This window comes from Acipenser ruthenus, chromosome 24, assembly GCF_902713425.1.
Source record: "Acipenser ruthenus chromosome 24, fAciRut3.2 maternal haplotype, whole genome shotgun sequence".
NCBI lineage: Eukaryota > Metazoa > Chordata > Actinopteri > Acipenseriformes > Acipenseridae > Acipenser > Acipenser ruthenus.
Genome location: NC_081212.1, coordinates 1450674 through 1475196, shown reverse-complemented (window position 1 = coordinate 1475196; position 24523 = coordinate 1450674). Strand labels below are relative to the sequence as shown.

Sequence of the window (24523 nt, the reverse complement as noted above, 5' to 3'; positions counted from 1 at the left end):
TCCCTTCTTTAACCCTTTTTCTTCGTCTTTCTTCTGATGAATGCAAACTTTAAAAAGCTTCGCTTATATAAAAGCCTTCAGTATCACATTTAATCACCCGTTCAAGTTTACTCGCAGTCTGCAGTGCTCGGCAAGCACGATGTCTCGCTGTTTTTCTTTCTTTTTTTTTTACTTCATTAAAGTTGAAAGTCTCTGCAAGAAAGTTCTTAAATTCTCCAACTTTTGCTTCAGGTCACCAGGGATGAACAATCATAATTGCTCAATACAGCTACGAGTTTAGCAGTCATGAATCCACGAGCAAGACTGGGTTATTATGTTTTAAATACAGCAGGGTGGTGGTGGTGGTTGGTTGAATGAATCATCCAATAGATTTCTTCATAGAGGTGAAACAAAAAAAACATCTTGTTTGTCTTAAATATAAAAGTTGGGACATTCAAGTTTTAAATCTCCACACTAAAATAAAAACCAGTGGAGGTAAACAAACCAAGTGATATACTCCAGGAGGTAGAGGCCTTCCAAACGAGTTCATTATATACATATACACAGAAGATACAGTTCAGTGTTCTTCTAAAACAGGAGGAATCGTCTAAAAAAAAAGAATATTCAAAACAAAAGACAAACAAAAACCTTGGTACTACTGTGACATTTCAACACTTCCACAGCTCTCTGTTAAAGACACAAAACACAATTAACATAATTGCTTACATGTGTGTGTTTTTTGTTTCGTTCATTTTTTTTTACACTTCTCCAGTATAATAAAAATCACAAAAAAATTCACAGCCCTAAAAAAAAAAAAAAAAGTGCAGGTTATATCACCTCTATACAGCAAAGTTTAAGGATTTTTGTCCTTTCATTTTATTTAAAATCTACCCATTGAAACTATTTACATATTATATTCTGTGGATCACGATGCCACATGCCAAAGAATGATAAGAAATAAAACTGGGGGAGGAACCAAACAAAGTCTTCTGAAATAAAATATTGGTTATGTTTTGCGAGGAGGTGCAGCGCGTGTGTTGGGGAGATAACAGACATTTAGCATTTTCTAACTACAAATCAGCCTCTCGATTTGTACTAAACCACTCCCCGAAAAAAAAATTAAAAAAACCTGCACGCGTCTATGGAGAAGCCACCACTTGGATTTCCTTACCAGCTGACCCGCCCACTCCACTATCTGCCACAGCCAGCAAGCAGAACACGACTGGTCGTGTGCTTGTTTCCTTATCTTGAGTCAGGTATATCATATCAAGGCATGGCTCAGGGAAACCTCTTACTCTGTAGTTAGAAGTTCATTCGGTTTGGTTCTTTTCTGCAGTATATAAGCCATGACAATAAAAGCTGTTAATTTCTCTCTTTCGCACAAACCAGCACTACATCTTCATCAGTAAAAATCCACACAGTAATACACCCATCTTATCTAGCAACCCTCGGAGTTAAACTGACAATGTATACATATATCTGTGTGTCTGAGTGGCAGTCTGGCGCCGAGGGGGGTGCAATTTATTTTTATATATATATATATATATATATATATATATATATATATATATATATATATATATAAAAACTCAATCAAGAGCTATTCAGTAATACAACAAAAATTAAATAAAAGTTCCAAGTAGACTTTTTTTTTTGACTATCAGTGTTTTTACTGTTGTCTACCTAAACGTAAATTCTTTTAGTATTATTACTGACCAATAATATATACTCCTTTTTCTCAGCAGTGGTTGATAATTTAAAACTTCATTAGTAAAATTACAGTACACACATGTTAAAAACTCCAAAATTGCTAGTCCTAGACTCCAGTGAAATGCTACGTTTTTGTCTTCAGTAGTTAGGTGTCTGTCCACAGTTATTCCCAAACCAGAGGGGATGGGGGCATCTCAGAGGGCTGAGCCACTGTGGAACTGCAGAGATGAAGAAAAAACAACAACAGATATATTTCAATAATCTATAATTATTCAGCTTTATCAAGAACACATTCAAATCATTTCTACATGAAAATAAGATAAGAGGTGGGTGTTCGATGCACAGGATTATTCTTGGGATGAAGAAAAGCCAGTTTGGTAACCAGAAGACAGGAAACCCTCACAGAGTAGGACATGTGTGGAACAGTCAGTATACTGGATGAGGTTTGAGCATGTCACATGCAGGGGGTCACTATTTAACAGACAGATACCCGAGTGTTCTGGGAGGGGCTATAGCGAAATCAGAGATTCAGGAGATAGCTGCACTGTTGTATTACTGTTGGTATGTGTTCTTTCTCTGAGATCGTTGGACAGTCAGGCTAGTGGAGGTGTACCTTATAAAGCTTTTAAAAGCAGCGGATTGTGGGTTGATACAAAGGGGCACTCGATTTCCTTTCTGCTGCTCCAGGACGAACTGGTGAATGATCTCTGCACAGGAGGAGGAGAAAAAAAAATCATATCACGGTTAACAGCTTGTGCAATCTACACACCTACTTATCTATAAAATGTACAGTATCAGTATATATATTTTTCTGCCTGTATAATTTTAGTTATGCACTTGTGCATATTGCATTGTTAATTAACTATAAATGTGTGTGTTCAGCTCATTGATTCAGCATCTAACACTCGTATGGCTGGTTTCACAGACCCTGATTGGCACAAATATTGGGCTACCTAATGTTAGTGCTAATCTGGGTCTGTGAAACCAGCAAGTGGGGATATCCCCCTTCGATAAGCAACTTCCTGCAAGCCTTCAGTGTTATACAAGATGCTTAAAGGTGCAAGCAGTTCACTAAAAACAAACTGGGCTAATCCTACTGTGGAAATAACTGCGAAAGACAAGGCTATTTTTGGAGCCTTTATCAATTCCACTGCATTTCTATTACTGAGAGCACACTGACAACAAAGCCGGTCTATTATAGAAGGGTGAAGAAACAAACCTGGAAAGGAACTGTTTTTTTTGGTTTTTTTTTAAATGCGATTTTGATTTAGCTTTGTCTTTCTGGTGTTTTTCTTATTTATAATACCAGCGTCTCATATATGCAAGAATGCAAAAAAAAAAAAATAAATAAAATTTGTGCCGATGATAATGCTAATACAAATATACACCACGCTGTTGTCCTTGAATGGCAGAGACAGCATTTCTCATTCATACCAAGCAGCGGTTGTCTGCACACGTACATCCATCCATTCAGAAAGCACGAGTTCTGCACACGTTCCATTCATACTGAAACGCACCTTTAACCTGCCGAACGGAGGCGAGGTTCTTCTCAAAGCCGTCGTCGAATTTGGGGTTGGTGACGGGCTCGAAGTCGCTGGTGTAGACGCGTCCGGAGGAGGTGGTGTAGCAGCACTTGCACATGCAGGTGTGATAGCGCAGCCTGCCCTCGTCCAGGTACGGGTGAGCCAGGGCGTCCTTCGCAGAGATCCTCTTCGACTGCGGAAAAGAAGGTCTGTTTAACCACAATTAGGGGCCCATTTGGCGTGCTGCCCCACCCAGCAATAGTCCTTTAGTTTCATTTCATTCAAGCTGTGTTATACTTGTGTGCACCACCCTTTACTGCAGAGCCGCAGTTTCATTGTAGCATGCATGGTTAGAGGTTCGCTAGCTTAAACAGTGGAACTTATCTGGGGGATGACGACATCAATACTGTTCAAACTCCACAGACAAAAGGCTGTATTTTTTGCCACAAGAGGGGGATCAGCAGCACAGTCATGTACTAATTATTTATTGATTTTCTTTCAGCTCTTGACTTGACAATGTAGAGAGAGAGACCCTGGCACTTAGGGGATGCATTTAGCCTCTGTTTCTGCATCCACATGCACTTTTTAAGTGTATTGTGTTTATATATATATATATATATATATATATATATATATATATATATAGTTAATGTCAGAGTGTTCAAACATCATTATAGGAAATGTTTTCGTGGGGTTTTACGAAGTAAAGTGATCCTCCTTCATGCAGCAGTGTTTCCAGTCAAGCTCATTTATAAAGGGAACCCCTTTCCGACACACTGCACACAGTAAACAGACTGAGTTCTGCCTTGCAGCAGTACAGAAACACTCAAAGAAACATCTAACGATCTGCTTACGATTGTAAGTCGCCCTGGATAAGGGCGTCTGCTAAGAAATAAATAATAATAATAATAATCATCAATTCAATGACAAACGTTTCGACCTGAAGTCTTCATGAAAAGTCTTCAGCAGTATAGTTTATCAAAGCAATAAATAAAAAAATAAAAAAAAAGACAATAATAATAATAATAATAATAATAATAATAATAATAATAATAATAATAATAATAATAATAATAATAATGAAACTTAAAGAGCTCGATACCTAAATATTTCAATGCGTGTTAATATAAGATCACAGAACTGGCTTTACATTGATGCTCTTCAGTTTGAAGGAACATTGCTGACCTGTGGAAGTGGCCTGCTTTCTTCATAAGCCCCTGCATTCAAGTGTCCGCTCCCTGGTTAACTCCTCCTGGTTTGAATTCACAGGGGACCTCACGGTGCTACACTGAGCAGACTGCGGGAGTACAGCCCTGTGTGAACTCGTAATCCTCTAAAGCTTGCCAAACTGTGAACTGGCAGCAGGCAGCACTCACCCCTAGAGACTGAAGAATACTCGCCCCTAGCAACAGAAGAATACCAGGACTCACCGGATCGAAGACCAGCATCCTGCACAGGAGGTGAACCGCTTCATGAGTCGCCTGGCTCGACAGAGTGTACAGGACAGGAAGGGATGGCTGTGAATCCAAGAGATATGACATTACAATAAGAATAATAATACTAATAATAATAATAAATACAATCAAGATTGAAATTGCTACATTACACAGTAGCAAAGGAGGTTAATATTGGTAGAACTCACAGGAATCCTTCCAATTCATGATTGTTTAAGTCTTTAGAGTTTTACCCCCAAAAAAAGACAAATGTCACACTTTGATGATCTATAATATAAGAAATGTGTGTCGGGACCAAAGTACTGACTTGTTCATCTCTCAGGACTGAAGACCTTTACCCTTGACTGACCATGGGGTTTTTGACCCCTCCTCAACATTCTGTCCTTGTAGTAAAAGAAATCCTTCTTTAACAGTAAACTGCAGGGTGGACTTATTTATTCATGTTTATTTTTGGAAAGCCTGAACTCTGCCCCATCAAACACACACAAATCTATACCAACCCTGTAGTAGCCTCTGAATACCAAAACATATAATAATGCACATGAATTAAATCTGATTACTGCGTGTGCGCCTTACTGCATGTGCTGTGGCATTTCAGAACGTGGTGACTCTCATTCAGTAAGTGTTGCAATACTGCTCAAGATGCACACGGACTCCAACACACGTCTTAAACCTGGATTAGCAACAGGCTTTAGCAGCAGCCTGATTAGGAAGAAAAGCATCATCCGCCTTGTTGAGGCAGATCAGATTAATACCAGCGATGACTCAAGCACGGTATTAAGAGAAACGGTACATCCCCTGTAGCCTGGGCTGCATTGCCAGTGTTTTACAGTAAAAGGGATTAAGAAGGCATTAGAGATGTGAGGAAGGAGCAGAGCCTGCTCTGTCCAGCAAGGCTTGCCCCAGGCTGGCACACCTTATCCCAGCTGCTTATTGAATAACCCAACCCCCGCTAACAGTATTACCTTTTTACAGCTTTCCACTAATGGCATTTCAAAAGAGACACAGGGATGCATTTACAGAACACAGCTGCTGTAGTAAATCTCTTACACCTGTCATTATTATTCTTTAAAACAAACACTGACTTTCTCACTGAACATGTTGTTATTTAGCCAATTACCATCAGCTCTGCAATTTTTTATTTCTACCTAGAGCCATTCTCAGCTATTACAAAGTCACATCTCAATGTTGTATTTGTTTTTCTGTCCCTGTAATTGGGCATTTGCTCACTTAGGCAGTGTAGGTATTTTAGTTAAAATACTGAGTGTTGCTATAGTCCTGGGCTAACAAATCAATTATTGCTTTTAGAAAAGCACTCCGGCTTTCACAAGGTGTTCTCATGTTGCACATGGTATATAGACTCAGCATGCGTGCACTATGTCATGGACAAAGACATGCAAAGTCCAAAATAAAATCCACTAAATCCTTTTGTATTTCAGACACTGCCAACGTACGCTCATTAATGCCCAGGTTTGATCACAACACACAGATCCCTCTAGTGCAGTAACTAACACAGAAAACTGATAAACTGCTGTAAAACCTCTAAATACAGGAAGAGACCACACATGCATTAACTGTACAAGAACAATACGTTTTGCTTGTCACTGCCAACAAGCATGTTCAGTCCTGTCGTTCTCCTCTGTTTGTGAGGTGGCTTCGCGAGAGGTCTACAATGTACTCTACCTTTCTGGAACATGTTTGCTAAAAAACAGTGGCCTCCAAGTTACTGATGGCAGCCTCCTGGGATGTGTTTTCTTTATTGTCTAAAGCCATGACTAAACGCCGAGACAGGCAGGCCTGGAATCTCAGAGTGTTGGGGAAAGAATGCATGTTATTTTTAGTTCTGCACCACATTTTCCATTTGATTGGTCTGTCAGCTCTTGCTAACTAATACCCTTCTGACAGATACCATCCTTTTCCTTTCAGAGCTGAAGCTGTTAACATGCCCTACCCGCTGGGATTGGTGAGTTATCGTTAACAACAGTTATTAATAAGCAAACAGGAGTGCCCATTACAATGAACCCAAGAAACGTTCTCATGTTTATGGAATCTAGATTTTCATTAAGGAGTTTAATCCAGTTTCATCACAGCAGCCCATTTAAAGTAAAACACTGTGTTCCCACTGACTCGTACTGCTTGAGAGTCTCTGCTTTGGTTCTGGATTCGCGCTCTTACACATGAATCAAGTGTGTTTGCAATCCTTTCTGCAAGGACTTGCTGAGCCGGGACTTGCACGTTTCAACCTGGTGCAGAGAATCTATTTATTTATTTATTTTTTAAATTGGGGACACAAAATGCACTTTGTAAAGCCACAATTAAAAAAAATAAAAATAAAAAAATCCAGTTAGTAAATCATTATGGACATGTAGTGCAGAAAACAAAGGCAGTCCAGTAACCAGTGCTATGATCCATCAGCAAACACTGTCTTCTTCAATGCTTTATCTGCAGGGAGCGGAGCGTGCACAGTAAGAAGCACTTCTACTTGTTGTTTGACATGCTTTTGTAAAGAAAGGCTTCAGCAGGAGGGATTACTTACTGTACTCTATTTTGCTCTTATTTGAATTTGCTCTAATTTTCTACTGATTTAATTGTATTTTATAACTGCTCTTATCGGCAATGTGATATTTTGTAATGTGATACTTTGTAACAACTGTAAGTCGCCCTGGATAAGGGCGTCTGCTAAGAAATAAATAATAATAATAATAATAATAATAATAATAATAATAATAATGTTGTAAAACACACTCAACTCACACTTTAAAAGCGCAGTAGAGTAACAGTATAGATGTTTCATTCACTATGCCTGGAATTACAAGAGTCCTAATGCTTCGCCTACTTTTATTATACCCCAGGGAAATCATTTTAAGCTTACTAGTTTTTTTTTTTTTAATCCGGTGGGGAAATGTAAGAATTATAAATGATTAAACAGAAAAGAAAAAGGTGAAAATATATATATTTTTATATATAATCTTGGGACAGTTGAGCTTGTCCTGTTCATGTGTACTGAAGCTTATAGATAGAAGACCAGAATTAAAGGACAAGCAATCGAATAACTAATTTTAAAGGATTCAGTATCTTAGGCAATTGTGTGTCATGTCGTATGGCTAAGAGCAGAAGCCATGGAGGGGATGTTTATGAAGTTTCCGTTCCAGCTGCTGGAAATATTCTGTGCTAGCCTGAGATCGCCGGTTGCTGCTAATACAATATCTTCCTTTAAAGTAATGATTTTTTTTTTCAGACCGCGGGTAAGATGAGACCTTCACTCTGGCTTTTCAAAGCATGGAAGATATTGATTCGTCAGCCATGCCTTCCTACACACATAGCCTAAACATCTGAACATTAATAACACTTTGCTGTTCCTTTTTTTTTTTTTTTTAAAAGGCACAGGATAAAAATACATTAAAATAAATTCAAGGTATCAGAAGATGCAAAAAAACACACACGCACGCGCACGCGCACACACACACACACACACACACACACACACACACAGGATCTTTGAAGCGAGAATATATAAAAGAAGTCAGACTGGGGGGGGGAGTTTGTAACGGTTAGTGCAAGCATGTATTACTCATTTTTGGACCAAGCTGAATTTACTGTGCTATGCACAACAATATGACCTAGATAAGAAACCAGGAGCAACCGCTTTTGTTTTGACAGTTTCTCTGCCATGCTTTGGCTGAAAATGACTTACAGCAGCAAAGTGCTTACGTCACATCTATCCAAATGAGGAAAGGTCGTTGCAAAGAAAAACACTTTCATGGAGACCAGTTCAGAACAAGATAGGTTTGAAACGGTTTCATTTTTTTTTTTCTGTTTAAGACATAACTTTTTTATTTTAGGGGAGTGGTAAACAAGTCATCTATTTTATTTATTTTTTAATTTTATTGGTTTTACAAAAGAAACATCAGCCTAACGAGTACTTAACCACACAGCAAGTTTCTGTCAAACCTGCTGCCAGGTTCCTTCTCAAACACAGTGAGTCACACGTACTTTATTTAGCCACAAAATGATCAAACAAGAAATACCACAGGGGCTAGATCAGTCGCACTCTCAAGCTATCATTGGTCTCAGCATTTTTTTTTTGGTTTGATTGAGCAATCTGTACAAGTATGCTGGTTCTTAATATGGATCACACCGATTATATAATTATAATACACTGCAAATGTGCCCCATCTAATAATCATTGCATTTCCCACTGTCCGTACCCTCTGATGGTCAACGGGTCAGTTACTTGCAGCAAACAAAACTTGAATCTTCGAATGTATAACTTTTTGAAATCCTTATCTATGGAATTCACAGTTTTATAAATTTAAATTAAAAATACCCCCAGCCCTTTATTTTCTCTAGACGAAAGGGGTGCAATTATTTTAACCTGCCCTCGCTGCCTGGTTGCCTTCATATGCAAGTTACCTTACCTGACTGGTTGACAGACCCCAATTAGCACAAACCTTGGACTACAGATAGTCCAAGTTCAGTGCTAATCAGGGTCTTTGAAACCAGATTATTAGTCATAATTATTTTTATTCACGCATTCACATGAGCTCAGTCAGAGGTGGCGAGATCATATTTAATCCTTGTGCGATTAAAAACTAAACATAGTGCATGATTCCATCAGGGGGTCAAGCTCAGAACAGAAACAAATAATAGTTTGCGGTTTGAAACAACTGTTCTCTTAAAACGCAGAAGCAGCAGCTGATGCAGCCCTAGTTAACACTGCCGGGGCAGGCAGAGCCAGTCTGCAAGTCAGAGGATCATTACTCTAGCAGCTACATTATTTTCAGGCACAGACAGACAGCTTAAGTGAAATTTGTGCACAGGCATTTTGTTTCAATAGAAAATAACGGTGGCACTAAATGATCCGCTCAGACGCAGCCTTCGATGGCGCCACTGTATTCCATCCATCTCCTGATTATACAGCCCTGCAGGACTGAGCGAGGACAGCAAGGAACGCCCTGCTCCTTCTCGACTGGACCATGCTGTATTTTAATAGGTGTGGGTGCTTGTAAGGGTATTCATCCATAGATCAATACAATGCAATGCTTCTCCTCCTCATTGCAGTCCTGCCTCAGCATCTCTTTAGGGGTAAGAGTAGTTAAATCTACATGCCGATCTAATCCTTGACCTCCGAGGAGGCAAAACATTATAGAGTTGTCTCCAATTGGAAACCTTTAAAATTCAGCGTAAAAATATCTGTACGAAAATGCACAGATTTGAAATAAAGACAAATCTACCTAATGGAATAGGGGAATGAAAGTAAGTTTTTATTTTTTAAAGAAAGCGTTTAATTTAGAAACTGGATGCTTTGCAGATTGACGACACATTGCTATTGCTTGTGTTTTGGATAAACAACAATACAAATCGGAACGGATAGGTATGAACAGGTTCGTTTTTAGACCCTGCCCCCTTCTTTCCCACTTCCCAAACAAATATCAGACGTCAGCTTCCCTGGCTCCCAGCAGCTCACTCCCACCTGTGTTTTGTTTTTACACAAGACCTGCTTACAAGCAAGCTGAATCAGGGCCAGGCACACAGCATTCAAATCCAACCCCGAGAGCTCACAAACAAAAGAGGAACAGCATCACTTGCAAGCCGAACTGCTTGTGTGGCTGTTACTAAGTAACCTCTTTCCGGCGAGCTTCAACCACGGGCTAAAGACACCGGGAGAGAAAACTGGGGGATTCTAAAGGTTCCTCGACTCCTTTGAGAACCGAGCAGCAATGCAACGTCATCAACTCCTGGGTCTAACACCTGTACACTGTGCAGTGTCGGACAAAAGGTTAACGCTCACACTGTAATAATGGTTGTGTTCTCTGTACTGTGTGAATTGTTGTAATTTCCTGTGTGATTTCTCCCGGATTCCCCTGGAAACAATGCTGACAATGATGCATTCCTATAATTGTCACTATGAAGTGTTTGGGTTAATTTAAAAATACTTGCAGTTTTCATATCTGAAGGGCAATAAGGGTGGATTCAAGTCCAGATTCCTTTCAGAGAGTTGACAGGCTTAAATGATAACTGACACTGACGAAGCTGGTTCTGACAGAATTCATCTCTGCAACAGTTCACAGATAAATAGCAAAATGTCAATTTTGGGGAGATTAAAAAAAAACAAAAAGAAAATAAGCAGTGTTGTATTGACCAGCTTGTTCCAGGCAGTAAATCATAAAAACCCCACTCCCAGAGCCACAGACATTGTGAAACCTCTATCCACCTAAAGCTGCCTCAAACGTTCACTTCATTCAGGTTTCACTTGGTTCGCTTGCCTAGTACGACTGATTGCTCTGCAGTAAAACAGTGGCACCGTTTAAATAATTGAAAGAGGGCAGTCTATTCCCTTCGCATGGACGGACAGGATGATGGGACGTTGCATGCAGATATATAGGATTTGCCACCTTTTTTAAAATGTCTCTTGAACAGTGCCTGTGGTCATGAGCAAAATAATTAAAACCATGAGAACCGAACTCCATAATAGAACAGAACCAGCTGCAAACTGTTCCAGCACTGCAGCAGACCAGCAGAACAGGAAAAAGTGGAGCAAAAGTCCCCAGGAGCTAGATTGCACAGTCCAGCGGCAGGGACTGTCGGACTCAGTTGGTGTCCTTCACTCAGGCTTGGTGTCATATTAAGGAACAGAAATAACTTGGGGGAACAAACTCCCACAGGAAATCCTTTTAAAATTTTACATAACAACGTGTCAGATAAGATTCAAATGTAAACACGTCACGAAAGCTGCAGTCTGGCACGCACAGCATCTCAAGTTTAAATGATACATATTTCATTTTTATTATTACTGCAGCTATTATAATAACCAACTTCAGTAGGTCAAGAATGTGACTTTTTTTTTTGTTGCTTCAGGCTGGGTTAAAAATATTATTCTGTTGTTCATTCTCGATTTCATGTGCAACTTCACTAAAACAGCCATGCAACATCCATCTGCCACAGAGAGCAAATAGATGTGGGTTAAATTAAATTCTCAGGAAGGCAATTGAAAGGAAAAAAAACATGTAAATCCCCCCACACCCCCCCCCCAGTTGCTTCTATAAAATCTTTTCATACACAAAATGAAAAAAACAAACAACAAAAAAAAAAAACCCTAATTCCCTCCCTTCCGGGGCAGAGCTGATTAAATCCACCAGTCTAAACAGGACAAGGACTGGAGATGAGTTTTAGATGCCAGTTGTGTTTCTTTGCCTTCCCTCTGCATATCGACACTGGAATCTCATAACACAGACTTCAATCACGCACAAAGCTGTTTTCAGGGCCCAGGGATGCGAGAGACAGAGACACATGGAGGGTATTACAGGAACTAAAAGCCCTGTCCTTTATGTGAAGCATGTCTCAGAATTAGAAGAGGTAATGAGGTCCCCAATGTGGAGAGCAGACAGTATCGTTGGATGAAAACAACCCTTTCCATGTGGAAGGAGCAGAGCCGAGAGTGATATCCCCTTCACTGCTTTGAACTTTCCATCCCAGTGCCCAGTGTTTACACAAGCCCCACTCGCTGCTCTGAGAGGAGAGATCCCAGGTCCCAGTGTTTACACAAGACCCACTCGCTGCTTTGAGAGGAGAGATCCCAGGTCCCAGTGTTTACACAAGCCCCACTCGCTGCAGCATTTAGTCAAATTGCTACCTGTTCCGTGCATCTTCTGTACAAAACAAACATCCTTCAGACAGCTATGAACCAAGGAAACTAGCACCACCACCACCAATATTCAAAGCCAACTACATTTTTGCATCAAGTTTTGAACATATTATATACTAGAGACCAGAGTCAGAACCCAAAGCAGAGAATTACTGCTTCAGAACTTTAACACTTTATAGTGACAGTTCAACCACTGTATCTACATATATACACATTATATATACACACACACACACACATTATATATACACACACACACATTATATATATAAGCCAGAGCAGCGTGGAAATTCCGTCTGCGTTTAACGGAAACACGTTTATTTTATCTAAAAAAACAAAGTCTGAAAATCTGCACGTTTCTAAGACAAAACAGTTAAAATAGAAACCAAAAATAACATTTTAAAAACAGATATTTTATTACTTTCCACTGATCGCCGATAACATTGCCAAAACGGTACAGAGGCACTGAACACCCAAACAAGAAAGAATGAATAAACAGTTCGCTTTCCATGTTAATATCTTAAAAGCAAACCAAGTGCCTGGCAAACTCTTGCAGTCAAACCTGTCGATAACAATTTCAAAACGAAACCGCTGGCGGAAAGGGGGGTTGCTTTTTTTCTAACAAAACCAGTACATCTGCCGTTTGTTTGACTTGCACTGTAAACACACCCCAGCCCTCATTTATTTCCATGTGATCTGCCAATCAATAGCCATTACTAATACATTCCACGTTCTATTGGTTCCATCGGCTAGCTGCAAGGTCAGCCAAATGTCAAGAGAAGGGAAAGGCAGAGTGGATTTAGGAGCCAGGGCTGGGAACTCAGCTGGCAGAATTAATTAGCAAAGTAGCTGCTTGGTGAGCAGCTGAAGATCCTGCTCTTCAAACTTGACAGAAGCTGGAGCTGCTTCAATATGCTAAGAGGCAGAGCTCGAGCAGAATCGATGCGAGTCAGGAACTTCAAGACCACAGTGCTGGCACAGCACAAAACTGAGCGCAGGAAGAATGCACTACAATGCAAATGCATTTTTATACTGCGCCCTTCACGCCACGGCATCTGTACAAAGTTAAGAGCAAAAACAAGAGAGATGTACAATACACTCCCGTTACAACCAATTATATAAAAGCATGTTAAAAAGCTGGAATAGAGTTCCACGAACGAAGTGCATGACAGCAAAATGCTCTGGCTCCAGTTGATTTAAGACGACCTTCGAAGTCAACGACGGAGCACAGCACAGTACAGCACGGTAAGGTACAGCACAGTTCAGTACAGCACGGTAAGGTACAGCACAGCACAGTACAGTACAGCGCGGTAAGGTACAGTACAGCCACCAGCACAAAGAACTGGTTCATATTTAAGACAAATTATTGAAAACTGCTTCCCTCCCTCTACCCAAACAACACCATAATATACTTCAACTATCAGAAAAAAAGGAAGTGTTAATATTCTACCTGCAATGTAAATTTCTACAGACCTCGGGTAAGCTTGGGTAACACCTTGTATAATCAAATCAGGATTAAGTTCCAGCCCTCCCATCAAATCCGTGCTTGTGAATAACAGCATTACTCAGCTACTGTTTTGCAGGAGACTGTCTATAGTGCAATCTGTAGAGGAACATTCACCTGTTTGTGGGGACCCCTGAGTATGTGAGCCTTGGCCCCTTCACATGCTGTTCTCATGGCTTCTAGAGACGGTGATCCCAGGAGGTCTGTGATCAGATCCAGCTTCAAAAACACAAAGACACAGGGACTCAGCAATACTAATGCATCACAATGCATTCACACACTGTATATATGAAGCTGTTGCAAATCTGTCAAGTTCTTTCTCACCATTTAGAAATAGCCTGACAGATTGCATTTTTCATTTTAACTAATGCCTCCTCAACAGGCATGATGTTTTGTTACATTTCGCTTTGCACACGCGACTGGAAAAGGATTTGGTGGCAATTGGAGGCTGTGTGGTCCAGTGGTTAAAGAAAAGGGCTTGTAACCAGGAGGTCCCTGGTTCAAAACACACCTCAGCCACTGACTCATTGTGTGACCCTGAGCAAATCATTTAACCTCCTTGTGCTCCGTCTTTCGGGTGAGACGTAATTGTAAGTGACTCTGCAGCTGATGCATAGTTCACACACCCTAGTCTTTGTAAGTCGCCTTGGATAAAGGCGTCTGCTAAATAAACAAATAATAGATAAGAGTGCATGATTTAGGATTTGAATGAAGTGTGAGTGAAAAAAATATCAAATATATTATTTACTCAATATTACTATTTGTTTCCTTATTGCAATGTGCCATTTTAGACAGATCCATTTTAGGCAGCAATATAAATAGTAAACCTTTTTTTTTTTTTTTACCCAAAAAGCCTGACTGATTCCTTTGAAACAAGGCTGAAACAGAGGAAGAACAGGTTTACCGCAACGAAAATATTTGCTAGAACCAGTTTTACGACCCTAAGTAAGATGGGGAGATCACTATTGATGAGTAAGTGATTCAAATGATATTGTATTTAAGTAGTTCTTATTGCAATTACTCAAATGTTATTATTATTATTATTATGTAATGCTTGATGTATAAGATACTGAACCCACTACCTGTTGAATAGGGCTTTGGGCCTGGAAGAGTATTCTCCTCCCCAGCAGCTCTGCGAAGATGCAGCCAACAGACCAGATATCAATGGCGTTGGAGTAATGCCGGCTTCCCATGAGGATCTCCGGAGCCCTGTAATACTGAGTGACGACTTCCTGAGTCATGTGACGTGACTCATCAAGCTCTTCTACTCTGGCCAGGCCAAAGTCACAAATCTGAGCCCGGAATTAAAAAAATAATAATGAGAGAGAGGCAGAGAGAGAGGGAGAGAGGGGCAGAGAGAGAGAGAGAGAGAACAAAGTTAATTAAATACAATTATGAATTCCCAAACAAGTTGTTCAGCTGCAGTCTGCACAAGCAGCCATCATTCACTGATTGCATCTCAATTACAGATTCATCTGCAAAGCAACTATCAGCGAGACCCGCGGGCTTATGCATATTTCAAGAATAAGCAGCAAAAGCAATCGAATACATGCATTTATTAAGACAGCAATCCACTGCGTCATCTTGGAGAAATAATTTAACAGCTGTGAGATTTTTGCAGAAAACAAAGCTCCCACTGTGAAGCAGTTTAATGCATTTCAGTTTTTACTGTGAGCTTAACAAAACACACCTGGGTGTGGAGGCAAGCTTAGCACAGTAAAACCTGGAATGGATTAAACTGTTATGCATTAGGGGTCTTATTTCCTTATCTACATATGGGGACAGCAGAACAGCACGTTCTAAAGCCTGTATTGTGCAAAGAGCAAGTGACACATTCTGGTAGCCTACAAACTGGAACAGGAATGGAAATACGATTCCCATTACATAGCAGTTTGATGGTTTTACTATGAGTTTAATAAGACACACCTGAGCTTTTTACTTATACACTGTGGCTAATTAAGCTCGTAATATAACCTGGAATGGGTGAAACTGCTGTGTAGTAAGAGTCTTACTATTTCCATCCCAGTGGAAGACAGGAAGCAATGGAGAACAAGTGATACAAGCCTGCCCCCAAATGTATGCCTTTGAGAAAAACTTGTGGTGCATGACAGAATGTCAGACTGTGATGCCCAGGCAGTAACATACTTAACCAAACAAACTAATTACACATAAGTGATAATGCTAGTCACTAGATTACAGAGCTTGGTTTTTTTGTTTTGTTTTAATGCATTTCATCTCGGAGGAATGCTTTTTGTCAGCTTCCTAGGAGATTTGTCCTGACAGAGTATGCATGTCAGAGGCCTGTCAGCTAGAACCAAATCAGTGACTCAAGGCTCTGCTTAATCCCTTCTAAATTGTAATGGCAGAGATGGAGAGACATTAGCAGGTACATTTTGTATTACTAATGACAGTCACTGATGAAATCAAGGTTTTAATTAACCAACCTGCTCCCTCTTGCTACAAGGACATATTACTCTGTGGAAGACAATACTATTGGGCTACACTCCTGTGTATGCAAGTGACTAACATGGGCTTGGATTAAATTTAATTTATAGCACTGCTATAGCCATTTCATTAAAGAAGATGGTTTATTTAAATGTCACAAGGCAAAACCACGGCTTGTTTAAATGCTGTTAGATTTTGTTTTATTGAAAGGCAAAAAAAAATACATAATTTTCAATACAAGATTAAGTGAACTACATCTAGTTTAATTGTAGATGCTTTAAGACACTGTGAGATGAAATGACAAATATTAGTACATTTACCTGTTTATACTCCAAAACTTTTGAAGTAAACTAAATTAAATTAGGTGCTGGTCATGTTATCCATCAGCCCAAAGTCATAACGTTTCCCAGCACGTTCTGAATAGCAACACTAGCTATTTGAAGTTGCAATTGATCACTATGTATCTTACAGCTCACCATGCAGCTGCACAAGATCACAAAAACAAACTGTACTCATCACAGTGCAAGCCCCGTTTGCTAGGCATCCAAATTCAGATTTATTTTAATGCAAGACAGAAATATATGACAATGAGATTGAACACAGACCCTCCCCCCCCAGCCTGGCGGTAATCCAGGTGCTCAGCCAAATGAGCTACTGGATTAAAAGACAACAGGTTGGCTTGTGCTACAGCTTTGAAGCAAAATATAAATTCAGATTTAGGTGGACTGAAAGCTGGCCCAGTACCCACTGTCTTTCAGCATGCTGTGTATTATTAAATAAATCATGCAATAATGGGTGAGAATTAACGGTGTGGTTGCAACACAAGCTTAAGAGAAGCTAGATGTTTACTGTATGTTGACAGCAAAGTAAAATAAAACAGCAAAGTAAAAAAACTCTGTTTAGGCAGAACTGATGCAAATGGTTTATTGAAACTGTTCTGCACATTGCATAGGTTTTTTTGTGACACTTTCTTTTGGTAAAGCTCCTTTCAAAAAAAATAAACAAAAGCAATAATAAGCCCAAGATTTACCAGCATTTCTATCTTATTCATACTATACACAACACTACTTGATAGTTGTTGAGAACAGTACAAGTAAATGCCGAATAACCAACCTTGAGGACACAGTTGCTGTTAACAAGGAGGTTTCCTGGTTTTATGTCTCTATGCAAAATGCCAGCCGAGTGAAGATACTTCAGTCCTAAAGATCCAAACACAAAACATTAAGATCAACCTGGTTCATGTCAGGACTTGGACGTAAAATACAGTACAACCTGTAGGTAAGGTGACCTGAACGAGCCCCTCCCTCCCAACACAAATAAACCTTGAAGCAGGCTGTACAGTACAAAGTGATCCCTGAAAGACAAGCTAATTATTCTTTTTTTTATGGTTTTTTTTTATCTGTCAGAACTGCAAGTACAGACTGCCTTGTCTTATGGCAAAACAAAACAAACAAAAATGTTCTACAGACCAATATTTTAGTATTCGTGCGACAGGTCTGCACATTATGGCAGAATCTCCAGTTTAAACACTTACTAATTACTGGTCGCCGCAGGGGACAGTGTGGTGGAATGGCTCATAGCTTGGGGGCACAAACACAGTCGCCATGTTAACTCAAGCATTAAGGACTATCCTTGTGCATTACTGTCCAACACCACTGACAACCCAGAGCCATTCTGTCAGAGTGGGTCCTGAAAGGGCACTCATAAAACTCTTCTGAAAATGTTTTGAATGAACTATCAATATAGTGCAGTATGACAATCCTAAAATAGTGTCAGGTTCTGAAAAATGCCAAAGGATTGGTGGAACAGAATATAGGTAAAGAACTTGATATGGGTTCAAAATGGACAAGCGAAAGGATTTACTTTATAGAATAAAAAGGGTGCTGAGAATCAGGAGGGCGTAGCTTTACTTCTTTATGAAACAGATAGAAGGGATCTAGATCTCTGCTTCGGGTCTTGCTCCTATCGTTTCTCTCCTTAACCCAGCAGGATTGAGCATAGATTAAGAGTGGAAACAAATATTTATTCCAAACAAATACGTCTTTGCTCAAAAGAGCCAACTTCACAAACGTTTCAGTATGTTTAACATACAGAAAGGGAAACACAAACAGATATGAAAACTTGTCCCAGCAGTGCCCATCTGAATGTGTTTTTATTCACACAGTACACGGTATGTCTTGCAGGTGCTGGAACCTAGAATTCACTTGTGGAAGAACACACACCAAGTGCCAGCACGGATTAAAATAAAACTACAGTGTATGATTTATAAATGAAAATCCCAACGTCTATTTCATTAATGAGTAATGAGGATAAAACATTCATATACAAATTAGATTTTTTTTTAAAATATGATGCTGCGGGAAGTAAAAGGTTAAGATCACATGTAAAAAACAATAGAATATATAGAGATATATATATATATATATTTTTAAAACACTTACCTCTTAAAATCTGATACAGAAAAACTTTGACATGGTCAGAACTAAGAGGCTGAGGGGACACAATGATCTTATGAAGGTCGCTCTGCATCAGCTCTGTGACGACATAGCTGAGGAGGGAAGTAAGTCAAGGAAAAAGAACAGGCACACACACACACAGAATCAGCACCCTCTGTACTGAAACCATGGCTGTGAGCCCAGGAGAAAGAAGAGCACTCCTCTTCTGTTATTAAAGCTGAACGCTTAACAGGGTGAATTGCAGCTATTTGTGTCCGGCCAAGTATAGCACAACAGAGTGCACCACTGAGGACGACGTTCATTTTCCTTTGATAATTCTGGGATTTCTTTTTATTGTATTAATATACAATATTAATTTTATAGAACTTTTTTTTTTTTAATCCAAGCTTAACTTACAAAAAAATACAGAACAAGATTTCCATGAATTAAAAAAAAAAAAAAAAACACTGTATAGAAGCTATCCTTTGCCAACAATGAAAAAATCGAATCTGCCTAGTCTAGTGTCATCAATATTACAAGAAGCAGACATCAGTGAAGACGCTATTAAACTGCAATTATGTTTCAGTCAACCGGCTACAGTTCCTGCCTTGACAAAGGGTGCCAATTAGGACAAATGGCACGGTACACAGATGACAAACTGTGCTGCCACATCAACAGCAAGGGGAGTTCCTGAAATAGCACAGTATTAAAGCCCGATAAATTGTATATTCAATTCTACTCACATGTTTACAAAAGCAAGCCTTGCTTTACTGTACATAGGGAAATCCCCACATTAAGATCTTACAAAAGAGCACACACAGTAAATGTCTGTCCAAGTCGTATATGTTCTATCCACTGCCACCATGGGCTAGATTCTTAAAGCTATTTACTCTCAATCAAAGTCATTAGGAAACAAATACAAAAATAAATACATAAACAAATTATAGCAATAAAAAAACAACCTAAGGCTATTAAAGGGCCCCTAAATTAAATATCTGAGTTGTTGGTTTTGTAACTTAATTGGGTACGTTTGTCTGCTTGATTTGGAGTAATTGGCTTTTGAAAAATCTGACCCTGCCACCTTCTACCGTTGCCCGAGTGATGTGGGAAGGACACACCAGCAGAGCGGGTCAGTGTCCCCCAGGCTGGCGTTATTCCAAAGGGTCAGGTTTAACTACCTAAAAATCGATCTGGAAATGGATCCGGAAATCCTGAGAATATGATCTCATAATTACTGTATGTCAGCCTGTGGTATACCTAAGTGCATCTGCAGTTCTCTAGTTAATCTGACTCCATCTATCCAGCACTTCTGCACTGTCAGCGAATACTTGTATTCCCCTTGGCTACAAGCTCTTGAGAGCAAGATTAAAATGTAAACAAATCTTGGCCTGCAAGATTGATCGACACTGATATCACATCATTGTACGATCTGGCTATAATACACCTAAAACGGACTAGATTCGTAGCGCAGCTGAATTCTTCTGTGTATGTGTTACAAGAGACACCCTGCACCACAGCAATAACAAATCTGAGCATCTAATAAATGATTTAATGATCAAATCTTAATAACCTGGTGTCCACCCCCTTATAAAAATACCAAGCTCTCTGCTTCTGTTACAGAGTTATTCAATACCAATCACCCGCTTCCCCAGCGCAGCTCCACGCTGAAATACAATACTAAACTGATTTAAAACGGCATGAACTTTGCACAAGAGCTAAGTGATGAGAGGAGTCAAGACAGACACGAACAGATGCATTGTTTAGAAGACGCGATACAAGCTGAGAAGGTTCAATCAGTTACAGAAACGAAGCACTAACAAAAGTAGCACCACAATTAAATCAAAACATCCCACGAGGGCTTCATGCTGCTCAAATCTCTACATTCCCAACATCAACCTGGCAGAGTAACCGAGTGACACAAAACACTGCACATCAATTTATCAATTTTAGGAGATAGCAGAAGTTGAGAGCCATCTGCAGTACTCAAATAGGAAGAGGGAGTTGGTTTGGCAGGAGGAAAAATAAATGTGTGTCTGAACATTTCCTGAATGGGAACGGATGATCTCCGAGGTCAAACGAGGACAAAGCATGCGTCAGGAACATTTGAATCTTCTGAGCAATAATCAGGGTACATGTTGTTATTTACCTAAAGGCAAATTACCAATAGGTGTGTTCTCACAAACCAGGCGACAGAAAACAGGGAAGAGTAACTGAGGTTACTGTTTCAAGAGTCTCCAGTGGCTTCATGCTGTAGTTCAGTGCCCTAAAGTTACACAACTGCTGTTGAAACACACAAGCTACTTATGTCAATAAAATCTTTGTGAAGTTATTTTACAGTTACAGTTATGATGCAATTGTCTGCCACCAACACCAGAAACTTATATATATATATAAATAAAATAAATAAATAAATACCCAACAAGAAACAGAAGGAAAAAATACCGCCAATGAGAAATATAGGAGGCTGTGTGGTCCAGTGGTTAAAGAAAAGGGCTTGTAACCAGGAGGTCCCCGGTTCAAATCCCACCTCAGCCACTGACTCCTTGTGTGACCCTGAGCAAGTCACTTAACCTCCTTGTGCTCCGTCTTTCGGGTGAGACGTAATTGTAAGTGACTCTGCAGCTGATGCATAGTTCACATACCCTAGTCTCTGTAAGTCACCTTGGATAAAGGCATCTGCTAAATAAACAAATAATACAGCATTAAACTAATATTTTTCACAAATGAATGCTCGCATTACACAGTAATGCAGTGTAATACTTCCTTTATTACCAGTATATGCAGAACCTTCTCAATACATTTCACAAACACTATTGCTGTGCAGCTTTGCGCAACTAACGTGAGAGGTCGCAACGTTAATAATAATTAAAATACTGACGACACATGTATCGCAACATATTAAGCATGACCCATGTGGAGGGACCTTCATTTGCCCCGAGCAGTTCTTGTCTTGTTATAAGTCCTCCTAAATTTGAATCACTGGCACAACATATCCCAGATGTCTGAACTAGTAGTTGCCATGCCAACTAAAGCAGCTTAAATTAAATGACTGGCTGAAAAGCACCTGCACTTTCTCTCTCTCTCTCTCTCTCACTTGACAGAAAGGCTCAGAGGTGCCATTAACTTCAACAGAAGCCTTCTGATTATTGTAGGGATAATTTAATGAGTGTTCCCAGGCCAGTGTGCTTTTTCACTGCTTGTGTGTCTATGTGCACACACAAATCTGTAACAACCTCTCCAACAGATGGGGGTGCCTAAGTATGTCATTTCAACCTCTCAGGCCTACTAGTGTGCAGAGACTAGTATTATCACCACTGGTAATAACGTCTAAAAACAGATTTGCAATTTGTTTCATCCATTGCTGAACATCTTACAAAAAGCTGACGTTATTACGATAGCAATACTGTACTGTGTCTGTTCCCACTTTAATAAATCACTACAGACATACAAAAGGGTTGAATAACTTGTGACTCCCACAAGCATCCTTTGATCTAAAAGGCTTACACACCGGTTTTGATACATAACTTACTGTGGTTTTATATTGCTGCTGCCAATGCACATGGTCGGAGAATTGCTGGCCCTACAGTGTGATTTCAGCACCAAGTATCTTCAGAGAAAGTCTACCCCAGGGTAACTATTAATTAAATAAATATTTTAATGTTTTATACTGAAAAAGAAATAATAAATGGCCATAGATATATATAGCATATTAGATTACAGTACAGTACGGCTGCAGTATTTTGAGTGGAGTTATCTTTGCTATACTTTCAGAGTGGTCTGCCGTTTTGAGTGGAGTCATCTTTCCTCAGGTAACACCTCATGTTAAATTAATTAGTAACATACTTCCCTCGGCATCACTGTAAATTCAGAATAAGAGCTACCAGTATCATGAACAGGCACAGTAGATCACCATGAACTATATCTACCATATGTTCAACAAAAAAAAGAGTTTAGGAGTAAAATCTAGTTCACAGCCTCCCACAGCGTTAATTGACCTAATTATAAATACCTAAATACAGAGTGAGCGACGGGTGTTCATATTTCCTATGTTCTTTCGTTCAAGTTTAGTCAGTAATGATATGCAATCTTGTACAATTATGACTTACAAGCATCGTTTCTACACACAGGCTGCTTAATCTGACATTCGCTTTTTTTTTTTTTTTTTTCTAATTAAAACACCTTGCGCTATGAATATCAGACATTTGATAGCTACATTTTAAACACAAATTAAAATATGTCTATTCCAAAACTTGCCAGTTAACACTTTCTTCTATATGTAAAATAATAACAGCATCGGTAAAACTTTGAATTTTATTCCAGGCTTCAGTACAGTATAAAAAGTATACATTTCCAGATAGCCTGCAATATTAAAAGGCCAGCAGAGTCGACCACATGAGCATCTGTGATACCCTCCACCCCATCCATTTAGATAAGGCTTTCCACAAAAGACTGTGGGTCAGGGTCACACACTGAGCTAAACTAATGGTGGGAGCCTGGTCTGAGGCCAGCACTGCAGACTCAATAAACAGAGCAGGCAGCTTGCTCCCCTGCCAGCACTCTGACGGCATTACGCAATATGCATGCACTTGTCTAATTACAGATTGTTTGCTGCATCGTATATTTCAGCACAGGTCTCTGTGTCTCCAGCAACCTAATCTGCTGCATTTGCTTTACTAATGGCTAGGCAAGGCTTGCAAACCAGGAGCAAAATGCACAAGGTCTGCTTTCAAATTGATATATATTTATTTTTTGGACAAAAGTAATTAATTATTAGTAATAGATAGAGTGCAGCAGATACTTCAGAGCACGGACTGTGAGCATTACATTTAACATTTAGCAGTACTCTCGGTTTACAATTGCTCATGTTTACAAATTAGTAGAGTGTCTGTTCTTTTTGGTTCAAATCAGGACTTGTGGAAAGTATTAGGACTACACAGCTGCAACCAAAAAAAAACAACTATTGGAACAAAGTGCAAAACTCCCTGCCTGGTAGACTGATCGTACAGTAAACAGGACAAAAAGCCAAGGACCTGTTTTCTGAGCTTCAGGGAGTATGCTGAACCTTGCACCATTAAAGGGAGCCCCACTGTCTGAAAGTAATATCTGACACTGCAAAGTTAGACGACTGCAAACCATGCATGCTACTCACTCTCTCTTCTGGAACAGTTAGCAAGGCTTATCAAGTCATGTAGCCCAAAAGAAAACGAGAGATCCCTTTAAAGGATAAAAATATACAATCACCAATCTAAATCTTCACTGTGTTACAACGTTATGGAACACAGCGTTGACAGTTGTGTTAAAACGTATGATTTCGACCTCAACATTTGTTCTGGCATGCTACTGCTGTACCTTCGTTTGTGTGAACGGAATCCCAGAAGCCACAGACTGGAATTCTGAGTTAGTTCCATGTGGCTGACTTTGCTTTGCAAAACCTACAGTACATGTGTACCCCAAAGGCATGTACACTGGCACATTAAAAAACTCTATTTATTTGCTTGAAGCATAAATAAATTTACATTTTTTTTTATTTAAAGCAGAAAAATGGTAATGGCCTTTTACAACACTATCCCAACAGGGTTCTAATAATGTTACTGCAGCAATATTCTGTTTTCATCATCCATTATGGTACAGTAGGCTTCTGAAACCCTACAATTACTTCCTTTAACTTTTACATTGCCACAAGTACCACTTAGCATGCAGGTGGATTCTTGTTTAATGAAACAATACCCTAGCTAGCACAACAAAGCAATCTGTATATTAAGCAAACACAGCTGTGATCGTTTACCCAAGCATACCGCCATACATAAAGCACTTGTTGCAAGCATATT

The 24523-nt window shown here is 39.6% G+C and overlaps 1 protein-coding gene across 1 annotated transcript in view; it reads right to left on the bottom strand.

Moving 5' to 3' along the window:
• Positions 1 to 147: 147 nt before the first annotated feature.
• LOC131700485 (serine/threonine-protein kinase NLK) overlaps positions 148 to 24523 on the bottom strand; it is a 44552-nt gene continuing 20176 nt past the window's right edge. Inside the window, exons 4-11 of the mRNA XM_058997891.1 lie at positions 18702 to 18808; positions 17374 to 17459; positions 14898 to 15107; positions 13933 to 14034; positions 4643 to 4729; positions 3207 to 3405; positions 2303 to 2396; positions 148 to 1907 (exon numbers count right to left, since the gene is read on the bottom strand). Of these exons, the coding sequence (XP_058853874.1) occupies positions 1853 to 1907; positions 2303 to 2396; positions 3207 to 3405; positions 4643 to 4729; positions 13933 to 14034; positions 14898 to 15107; positions 17374 to 17459; positions 18702 to 18808 (940 nt within the window). The 3' untranslated portion in view covers positions 148 to 1852. The remainder of the gene's footprint in view (positions 1908 to 2302; positions 2397 to 3206; positions 3406 to 4642; positions 4730 to 13932; positions 14035 to 14897; positions 15108 to 17373; positions 17460 to 18701; positions 18809 to 24523) is intronic.